Source organism: Octopus bimaculoides, unplaced genomic scaffold (assembly GCF_046866305.1).
Source record: "Octopus bimaculoides isolate indiv1 unplaced genomic scaffold, ASM4686630v1 contig211, whole genome shotgun sequence".
In the NCBI taxonomy this organism is placed as follows: Eukaryota; Metazoa; Mollusca; class Cephalopoda; order Octopoda; family Octopodidae; genus Octopus; species Octopus bimaculoides.
Window position 1 is genome coordinate 25,603 of NW_028315461.1, and position 11,440 is coordinate 37,042.

Below are 11,440 nucleotides of genomic sequence, written 5' to 3' on the forward strand. Positions count from 1 at the left end.
AACCCATGCCAGCATGGAAAGTGGATTTCAAATGATAATGATGTTGATGAAGGTGATAATATCAGTTCAAAATTGTTACACCTTGTGTATACTTGCAAAACGACTGGCAAAACGACTAGCACAAGGATTGATTTGATAACATTAGTAGACATAAAAACTTAAGTAGCACAGGAATGTTGGTTGAGGATGATAATTAAATAATAAAGGTGATGGAAAGGTAGGATCAGTAGAGTATTGGACAAAAATACCTGTTAATCATGGCTCTTTATTTTGTAAGTTCAAATCCTGCTAGGGTCAACTTTGCCTTTCCACCCACCAAGGATCAAAAGAAAAAAAATAATGTGAAGTTAATCATATAATCACCTATATCCCCTCTACTAATATAGAGTTCAATAACTGAGTAATCTTTGCTGGTGGCGAGTAAAGGCACCCATTACACTCTTGGAGTGGTTGGCATTAGGAAGGGCATCCAGCCGTAGAAAACCATGCCAAATCAGACTGGATTCTGGTGCAGCCTTCCAGTGTGCCAACCTGGTCAAACTGTCCAACCTATGCCAGCATGGACAATGGACGTTAAATGATGATGATGATGATGATGATGATGATTTTAAACTCTGTAACATATCAATAAAGGAGTGTAAGATTTGTCAGTTTATGGTGTAGATTTAGAAACGATCATCATCATCATTGTCATCATCATCATCATCGTCATCATCATCATCTCAACTGTTGTCACTGCTACTACCACAGCTAATAATGATCCCATCAACACTAACAAAACCCCTAAATGAGCCAGTGAGGAAGCCTCTACATAGTTGCATGACTGCTAGAAATAGCAGCCAAATGTTCTTCAAATCACACATTACAGTCTTTTTAAAAAGGACATGTTGGATTATGTAATTATAGATGCACTAAGCTTGACAAAAAGCTATGGTGGTCAAGGCTGGAGTATTTTTGCTCATAGATTTGCTCAGTCATGGCTGACCCTGGGACTAAAGCAATAACAGTAAACCATATACTTTCTCAATTTATCTTCACTGATTAAATTCATTTTTAGTCCAGGACTGTTGTGGATAAAAGCTAAGATTTTAAGTTACCTATTTTAAAATAGATAATTTATTTTGAAACATTTTAAATCAATTTATTTTTAATAAATGGATAAGGCGTCTGACTTCGAATCAGAAGATTGCGAGTTCGAGTCTCATCGTGGTTGTAAAACTTTTAGAGGATGAGGTGGCCGAGTGGTTAAGGCAATGGACTGCTAATCCATTGGGGTCTCCCCGCATGAGTTCGAATCTCATGCTCGTCGATTACATTTTAGGTGCAGGAGTGGCTGTGTGGTAAGTAGCTTGCTTACCAACCACATGGTTCCAGGTTCAGTCCCACTGTGTGGCACCTTGGGCAAGTGTCTTCTACTATAGCCTTGGGCCGACCAATGCCTTGTGAGTGGATTTGGTAGATGGAAACTGAAAGAAGCTCGTCGTATATATGTATATGTATATATATATGTGTGTGTTTGTGTGTCTGTGTTTGTCTCCCCAACATCGCTTGACAACTGATGCTGGTGTGTTTACGTCCCCATAACTTAGCGGTTTGGCAAAAGAGACCAATAGAATAAGTACTAAGCTTACAAAGAATAAGTTCTGGGGTTGATTTGCTCGACTAAAGGCGGTGCTCCAGCATGGCCACACTCAAATGACTGAAACAAGTAAAAGAGTATATGTTTCGGGTGTTTTTGTAATTTTTTTATTATTTGAATTTTTAGACTAAAAATGTTACCAGTGAAGATGATATTGCAAAGTACATTGAATTTGTGAAAGATCGAGTTTTTAATGATAATCAGTACAATATTGATTATACCAAAATACTTGAATTTGGATGGAAGACAAAAGAACCTTGGAAAACTGGAATTGAAAGAACAAGTGAGTTTTTATTCTTATAGTTTTACATGCATTTTTTTCGGAGTTAGCATGAACAGGATAGCATTGCTTCTTTTTTTTTTGTTGGAATAAATGTTTTTACTGTGTTATGATACCTTTCCCATCATTAACCACTAATCACTCTATGTAAAGGTGAATTATGGTTTGTTGTTGTTGTTGGCACTCCGCTGCTTACGACGTCGAGGGTTCCAGTTGATCCGATCAACGGCACAGCCTGCTCGTGAAATTAACGTGCAAATGGCTGAGCACTCCACAGACACGTGTACCCTTAACGCAGTTCTCGGGGATATTCAGCGTGACACAGTGTGACAAGGCTGACCCTTTGAATTACAGGCACAACAGAAACAGGAAGTAAGAATGAGAGAAAGTTGCGGTGGAAGAGTACAGCAGGGTTCGCCACCATCCCCTGCTGGAGCCTTGTAGAGCTTTATGTGTTTTCACTCAATAAACACTCACAACACCTGGTCTGGGAATTGAAACTGCGATCCTATGACCGCGAGTCCGCTGCCCTAACCACTGGGCCATTGCAGCACCACAAACAACAATAAATACAAGGAGAATGAACATCCAAGGTAATTTTTCATGTATGACAAGTAAATCCAAATATTGCTTAGAAGAATTTCAAGAAATTCAGAGTGTAAAACAACAAGAATAAGAATGGAGAAAATCACATCATTAATTGGTGAGCACACCATACATTACCAATGATTGTTTCTATAGTGCCAGTATATTTAGATACAGAAAATGATATAAAATACCAGTCAAATATATCTGAAAATATATGCTAACACAATGTTATCAAGGCAATCCAAGATGGATTAAATTCAATGTGAACTAAGAAAATATCTCTAATAGCTGACTGCTTGCAAAAAGAATGTTAAGAAGTAATATAATATTCTAAGAAAAGCCAGTTTAGTATTTAACTTTTGATGACATCAGTAGATAATGAATGAATAAAAAATTCTATGTTACAACAATTGGAAACATATAAATTCTATGTCATGACAATTAGTTATCTATCTATTAAATATGCTAAAATAACTTTTAGAAAAATTATGTGTATTAGGTTTTAGGAAAAGCAGTTATAATTGATGAGTTATTCAGTATTGAAATATTTAAATGTTCTTCTATACTTATGAGAACATTTCAGTGTAAATGTACTTTTACAGTTTAATAATACCAGTTTAGAAGTAATTATATAATACATTTCCTCAAAGTAAAAATCACATTTAAAATGACCAGTATTGTATGATGGTGTATAACTAATAATCCCTCTCTCTTGGAGAGGCACAAGCACTTACACACATATGTATTCACACAGCAGTAACTTCTGCCTACCACATTCAATTACAAAGCTTCGGTCAGCATGTTCCTGTCTTTTAAATTCCAAATGCATTTCTTAAGATTCATAGAATTGCGAAAACCTGTTGGGGCAAGTGAAATCGTAATTGAACCATGCTCGATGACTGGTCACCGCGCCAGTGGAGCACTAACAGCACTGTCGAGCATGTTCATTGCCAGAGCAGCTGTCTGGCTTCCATGCTAGTGGCCCGTAAATAGCACCATTAGAGCGTAATCGTTACCAGCGTTGCCTCCTAGCACTTGTGCTGGTGGTACGTTTAGAAAATCATTGAAGCGAGGTTGTTGCCAATACCGCTGGACTGGCTCCCATGCAGGTGGCACGTAAAAAACACCTTTTTGAGCATGGCCGTTGCCAGTACCGTGTGACTGGCCCTCGTGCCGGTGGCACGTAGAAGCACCCACTACACTCTCGGAGTGGTTGGCGTTAGGAAGGGCATCCAGCTGTAGAAACTCTGCCAGATTAGATTGGAGCCTGCTTCAGCCTTCTGGCTTGCCAATCCTCAGTCAAATCGTCCAGCCCATGCTAGCATGGAAAGCGGACGTTAAACGATGATGATAGAATTACATTTTCTTCTATACTTAAATGAATCAAAATGATTACGTAATCTAGATTTCCAAATTGTAGCAGATTGACCTGTGTAATAATACATACGATCCCCTGTTTTGACCTTACATTGATACACTATATATTCTTCTTCCTTAAACACTGATTTTCTAAAGGACAGATAATTTTTGTTGTTTTTTGAAATTACAATTTTCGAAATATAAATATATATTTTCCAATGTAATATGATATAGTTTATTGTTGAAATTGAATATTTATAATTCTTCTTTTACAGTTGAATGGTATAGAAAACACCTTAACAACTGGTCTGTTGAAACCGATATGGAAGACTAAAATTAAAAGGAAGACAATTCACATTAAAAATTTATGGTCATTACAAACTTACTAAGCAGAAGACTGAACTTCACAAAAAGATGAAACAACACATATCTAATAAAAATACATTTATATAGTTTATAAATACATTTATATGTTTTTTACAATTTAAATATTTGTATGGTTTATAAATATATTTATACGGGTTTTACAATTTAAACATTTGTATGGTTTAAGAAATATATTTATATGGTTTTTATAATTTACTAGATGTACCCCAAAGCGAAGAAAAAAGTTGAAGGAGACACAAACACACAACTCATCATCATCATCTCTGAATGTTCATTTTCCATGCTTGCATGGGATGGATAGTTTGGTATATGTCATCATCATCATCATCATCGTTAAACGATGATGATGATGATGATGATATATACATAAAATATATACACGAAACTCGACTTGCGAAGACCTGTTGGGGCAAGCGAAAGCAAAATCGTGCTAGCACTTGTGCCCAGCGTCGCCTTCCTGGCACGTGCAAAGACGTTCGAGTGAGATCGTTGCCAGTGCCGTTGGACTGGCTCCTGTGCAGGTGGCAAATAAAATACACCATTTTGAACATGGGCGTTGCCAGTACTGCCTGACTGGCCTCTGTGCCGGTGGCACATAAAAGCAGCCACTACACTCTCGGAGTGGTTGGCATTAGGAAGGGCATCCAGCTGTAGCCACCTGATTTCAAGTGCATCTGCTCTCTACCCCTGAACCCGCCCTGCCGTCTCCCGCCTCCCTTTTCCCCTCACCTACCATCCCATCACCCTACCCCTCCAACGCACCATTCTCCAAGCTTTCTGGCGCCTCCAGTCCGACCCCTCCACCTCCCACATCTTCCTCTTCCTTAACCGACCCCTCCCTTCCTTCAAACGAGCCCATAACCTACGAGACCTCTTGGTCCACAGCTCCTTCCCCAACCCAACCTCCCAACCTGGCTCGTTCCCCTGCTCCCGCCCACGCTGCCGCACTTGCCCTTACCTCTCCAACACCACCCTCCTCACCGGCACCCATCCTCGACCCTATCGCATCACCGACTCCTTCACCTGCACTTCTACCAACATCATCTATTGCATCTCCTGCTCTCTCTGCCATTCTCTGTACATCGGACAAACGGGGCGCCGCCTGGCCGACCGATTCGCGGAACACCTCCGAGACATCAACGTTTGCAATGACACCCCGGTGTCACGCCATTTCCACTCTGCCGGTCACTCCTTGCAGCAACACCTGTCCATGTTTGGATTGTCCTTGCACAGGGGCATCCGGACTCCCGTTTGCGCCGTGAACAGGGATTAATCTTCTCTCTTTGCTCCTTTGCGCCACATGGGTTCAACTCCCCTCCCCTCTTCATCTAACCCTTCTCCTGCCTCTCTCTCTCCCTCCGCCCTCCCTCCTACTTCCTCTCACCCACCTCTCCTCTCCTGCTCCAACTCCTACTTCTCTGTACTTCTCTTCACTCCTACTTCTTTTCACCCCTTACTCTCTTCCTCTCTCCTCGCTTTCTCCCTCTTCCCATACCCACCTTCCCCCTCTCTTATATCAATCTTCCCCTTCCCCCTTAACCCTCCCTCATAAGCTCATCTCACCCATCCCATCCCTTACACCCACCCCAACCTCTGCCTATCCACATACCCCTCCCTCTACCCCCACTCCACCCATGCTTTCCCCACTCTCGGCTGCCCTGCCTTTGCCTTCCCCACCTCCGAACACCCTCACATCACGCCATGCTACACCATATCACACAACACACCACCATGCACACTCTGGCACTGACCAATTCCCTTCCCCACATTTTCACACCTTCACACCTACATACACACATACATACGTTAAGATCACCAGCATTCTCTCACACACACGCAGCTTCTCGTCTTCGGGTCACCACTTCTTTGTCATCTCCCCTTTTTCTTCGCTCTCCTGTGTGATCCTTCTGTCTGGCATTCGCCAAATAGATCGCTGACCACTACATTTATATCGTAAGCTAGAAACATCAAAGACTTTCTCTATTCCCGAGTGTTAAACTAATACGTCCATTTGTTGTTTACACCACCTGTCTTTGTCTGTTGTTTTTTTCATAAATTCTCCCATATATATAAATGCATATATATATATGTATGTATATATGTATGTATGTATATATATATGTATATATATGTATATATACATTTTTATATATGTGTGTGTATGTACATATGTATATATACATATATATATGTACATATGTATATATACATATATGTATGTAAATATATGTATACATACATATATGTATATATATGACATATATATATGTATATATACATATGTATATATGTATGTATATATATATATATATATATATATATATATATATATAGTGCCACTGAACTGGCTCTTGTGCGGGGCCACCATAAGATTTTAGAGCAAGATTGTTGCCAGTGCCCCTGGACTGGCTCTTGTGCGGGTGACACATGAAAGTTTTCGAGCGAGATCGTTGCCAGTGCCCCTGGACTGGCTCTTGTGTGAGTGACACATGAAATGCACCATTTTGAGCGTGACCGTTGCCAGTGCCGCCTGGCTGGCCTTCGTGGGATTTTCGAGCGAGATTGTTGCCAGTGCCCTTGGACTGGCTCTTGTGTGGGTGGCACAGGAAATGCACCATTTTGAGCGTGGCCGTTGCCAGTACCGCCTGACTGGCCTTCGTGCAGGTGACATGTAAAAGCACCCACTACACTCTGAGTGGCTGGCGTTAGGAAGGGCATCCAGCTGTAGAAACTCTTCCAAATCAGATTGGAGCCTGGTGTAGCCATCTGGTTTCACCAGTCCTCAGTCAAATCGTCCAACCCATGCTGGCATGGAAAGCGGATGTTAAACGATGATGATGATGATGATGATATATATAATATACATATACATATAATATACATATATATATGTATATATACAAACATAAATATATATAATTATATATATACATATATATATATACATATAAAGAATAATAATAAATGGAGCAAAATGCATATAATAAATAAGTTCCTTTAATTCCTACATATGTTTCAAAATATATGTGCACTCTACTCCAAAGAAGTAAGAGGTGCTGGAATTGCACATAAATTAATCATCAGGGAACCAACATACCTAAGCAAGACGCATGCGTTTTGCTCCATTTATTATTATTATTCATATCTACTCAAAATACATCACTTTAACTTGGTATTTCTTCCTATTAACCGGGTATGATATCCCAGTTTTCATGTAATTTTTGCTACCCTGGTTACTATTAACATATTTTTATTATTGAAGTTTTTTCAACTGAGATAATATTAATATATACATAAATATATATATATATACACATATATACATATACATACATATATATATATACACATATATACATACACACACACACACACACATATATATATATATGTATATATATATATATATATATATATATATATATATATATATATATATAAAAATAAATATATATATATAAATAAATATATATATATATATATATATATATATATATATATATATATATATATATATATATATATATATATACACATACATACATATACATATATATATATATATATATGTACATACATACATACATATACATATATATATATGTGTGTGTGTGTGTGTGTATATTTATATATCTGAAAATTAATTTGCTTGGTTTTCACTTTTTTTCTATTCAAATGTTTTTCATCTAATATTTACATTCTATAGTACATTTACATATATATATATATATATATATAAAAGATAATTAGAGTGGAGAAACTACAGAAGGCTTGTGTTACATGGTTAAAGTATATATTTAAATTATGTCAGAAAAATGTTAGAACATGTTATAAAATCTTTTTGGTATATAAAAATTGTATTTTGAGAAATAACCGGTTTCGTGTTGTCTTTTCAAATTTCTCTACTTCATTGTAACATGTTCGCTCCAGTCTGAAAAAGAAGAGTTCTAGATAGGGGGAGGTAATTAGGAATTTCTTCCGGTATAGGGGAGATAATCGAAATCTAGGAGGTGGTAGAATTTGATTAATTTACCATGGTTTTGTTCTATATTTTTTTCCCTTTTTTTCTCAGTGGGATGATGAATTTCCTTATTTAAATGTGTTAGCAATGGTTAAGTTTGGGTTTGTATTTTTGAATGAAAAAGGTTTCCTTATTTAATCTAATCTGTGTTGGTGTTTTAATGGCACATTGATAAAAAGGAAAGATTATAAATTGTGGTAGCATTTGTTTTGCGCATTTCTCAATATGATCACTAAAAGGTATCATTCGGTATTCTGGGTATGCAATCTGCTGGCGGTGCAGAGTGCATCTACGTCTGAGCGATAATCCTGTGGACCCTATGTAGTTCTCGTTGCAGCCCGAGCATCTTATTACATAAATAAGATTTTCTGAGGCACAAGTAAAGTTAGATTTAACTTTGAATTTGTGTCCCTCTTTGAAGAGGAATTCTGAACCTTCTAGAATGTTTGGGCATGTTGCACAATTTGGTCGACCACATTTGTTTACTTTCGCATTTGTTGTTTCGGAAAATAATTTTGCCTTTGTGAGGATCTTTTTCAGTGATTTTGGTTGTTTGTGGCTTTTGATGATTTTGTGTGTGTGTAAAATTTCCTTTAATTTGGGGTCCTTATGTAGCATTGGTATGTTTTGGGTGATGATGGTGAAGGCTTCTTTGTTTCTGGGGTTGTATGTGAATATGTACGGCAGTATTTTCGGGGAATGTGTGTTGCTGTGTTTAACTTTTCTTAAGTTTTCTATGTTAATTTGTGATGCACATCTGATTCCATCCTCTATGAGTTGAACTGGGTAGTGTCTGTCAATTAGTGTGTTTTTGAGTTCTTGTAGTCTGTAGTCTCTAGTATTTTCTTATGACACTATTGTGCATATCCTTCTTGCAAGGTTGAAGGGGATGTTTGTCTTGGGTGGCATGAATCAAATAGTAGATATTGTTTGGCGTCTGTGGTTTTGTAAAATATGTCCGTTTCTATTTTTAGGTTTACTTTTTTAATTAGTATATCCAAGAATGGGAGCTCATTTTGGTTGTACTCCATTGTGAACTGTATGTTTGGGTTGACACTGTTCAATAGACTTTTGAATTTCAAGAGTTCATCTGTGTTTTCATTCCAGAGTATGAAACAGTCGTCCAGGAACCTTTTCCAATTTTCTTTTATGTATTGGGAAAGGGTGTTTCCAAAGGTGGATAAAGATTCCTGGTATATTATTATTTCCAAGTAACCCATTGTTAGGTTCGCAATGACTGGAGCTGCCCTAGTGCCCATAGCAATTCCGGATTTTTGTCGGTAGAAAGTATTGTCAAACATGAAGTGGTTGTTTCGTAAGATGAATTCAACCGATTTAGTAATGAATTCTTTACTGATCCTGTTTGGGATTTCTTTCGGGAATTGATCCAGCCAGAATTGAATTGCCTCAAGTCCATAATTATGAGGTATACTGGTGTATAAATTAATCACGTCAAATGAGACCATGATTGTTTCTTCCTTGACTTTCTTTGGGAGGTGATTTAGCATATCCAAGCCTAACCCTAACCCTAATCCAAACCAGAAACGTGGGTAAAAAGCAAACTTCTTACCACATGGCCATGTGGGAATGACCTTAAAGTCTGCATTAATGGTTAAGACTAAGGTTGAGGATGCTATTTTCCCTAAGCGTGATCATTGCCAGAGCAGCTGTCTGGCTTCCGTGCCGGTGGCACGTAAATAGCATAATTTGAGCGTGATCATTACCAGCATCGCCTTGCTGGCGTTTGTGCCGGTGGCACACGAAAAAACATTTGAGTGAGGTCGTTGCCAGTGCCGCTAGACTGGCTCCTGTGCAGGTGGCATGTAAAATACACCATTTTGAGCGTAGCCGTTGCCAGTACCGCTTGACTGGCCTTAACGTAGTTCTCGGGGAGATTCAGCATGACACAAAGTGTGACAAGGTTGGTCCCTTTGAAATACAAGTACAACAGAAACAGGAAGAAAGAGTAAGAGAAGGTTGTGGTGAAAGAGTACAGCAGGGTTCGCCACCATCCCCTGTCGGAGCCTTGTGGAGCTTTAGCTGTTTTTGCTCAATAAACATTCACGACGCCCGGTCTGGGAATCGAAACTGCGATCCTATGACCGCGAGTCCGCTGCCCTAACCACTAGGCCATTGCGCCTCCACAGAGTAGTAGTAGAATAAGATGACAAAGGTGATGATGGATCTCTTGTGTTATTCTGAGAGAGTGAGGAATTTGAGTGGAGCTAGGGATTGCATTGCTTAATAGTATTGAGGAGTGACTGTGAATGTTGATCTTGTTGCTTAGTTGTGTGTCCTGGGTAAGACACAAAACTGCAACTGGTGGTGAAGCTCCAGTTCGGGAGGACAGGAGTTAAGGGAGCATAGAAACACCCCTTAGTTACCATTTCTCCCAGGTCTGCTCTGGCGCGGAGTGGTAGCACCTGTTAGGGCCCCACCAATGGGTAAAAATTAGATCCTCCTCTGCTGCCTTGCAGGATGCCTCTTTAGGCTAAGGCTACGAGAAGGAATCATCAAGTCCTCAACGGTTGACCAGGCAGACAAAGCAACATCTATGTTTCTCAATGGCTGTGACAGCGGAAGAAGGCTATGCCAAGCGGGCTGGCTACAACAAGGCGTGGCCTAAAAGAAGTGATGATGTCCTCTGAGCCAAGTGAGTGGGCTTCTGCCTGGCAAGTGTTGGTCCACCTTCAACAAAATCACACCATGGCATCCAGTGCTAACAACAACAACAACAAGTAGCAGTAGAACATAATGGCAATGATGATGATGGGTCATCTGTGGTATTCAGCAGAAATGAAGAATAAGGATATTCCTCAATTGTGGTAGTATTGAGGAGTGGCTGTGGTTGTTGGTCATGTTGTTGTTGCTGCCACATACTTTTGATGTTAACACTGCTTTAGTTCAGAAATATATCTTTCTAGGGAATTCCCTTGGGAATTTTTTGACCAGCTTCATCATTTGTTATATTCATTTTTGTCTTTTGTTTTTGTTTTGAGAAGAAATCTAACTTCAAGCAACTTTTACAGATCAATTTTTGACACTATTTTCTGAACTTGGCAAAGGAATGTAAGGAGTGCAAATTTTTGATTTTGTACCCCCAAGAAATATTAGTGGATGAAAGAACACCAACTGCACCCACTGTTTCGGGACCTTTGTTCTACCA

General features: G+C 39.0%; 1 protein-coding gene and 1 non-coding gene across 2 annotated transcripts in view; both read left to right on the plus strand.

Moving 5' to 3' along the window:
* LOC149129007 (UDP-D-glucose 4,6-dehydratase-like) overlaps window positions 1-5,115 on the plus strand; it is a 29,479-nt gene extending 24,364 nt beyond the window's left edge. The window contains exons 12-13 of the mRNA XM_089346839.1: window positions 1,766-1,922; window positions 4,142-5,115. Of these exons, the coding sequence (XP_089202965.1) occupies window positions 1,766-1,922; window positions 4,142-4,200 (216 nt within the window). The 3' untranslated portion in view covers window positions 4,201-5,115. The remainder of the gene's footprint in view (window positions 1-1,765; window positions 1,923-4,141) is intronic.
* On the plus strand, window positions 1,228-1,309 carry Trnas-gcu (transfer RNA serine (anticodon GCU)). The gene has a single exon. It is a non-coding gene; the product is annotated as a tRNA-Ser (tRNA).
* Window positions 5,116-11,440: the final 6,325 nt, after the last annotated feature.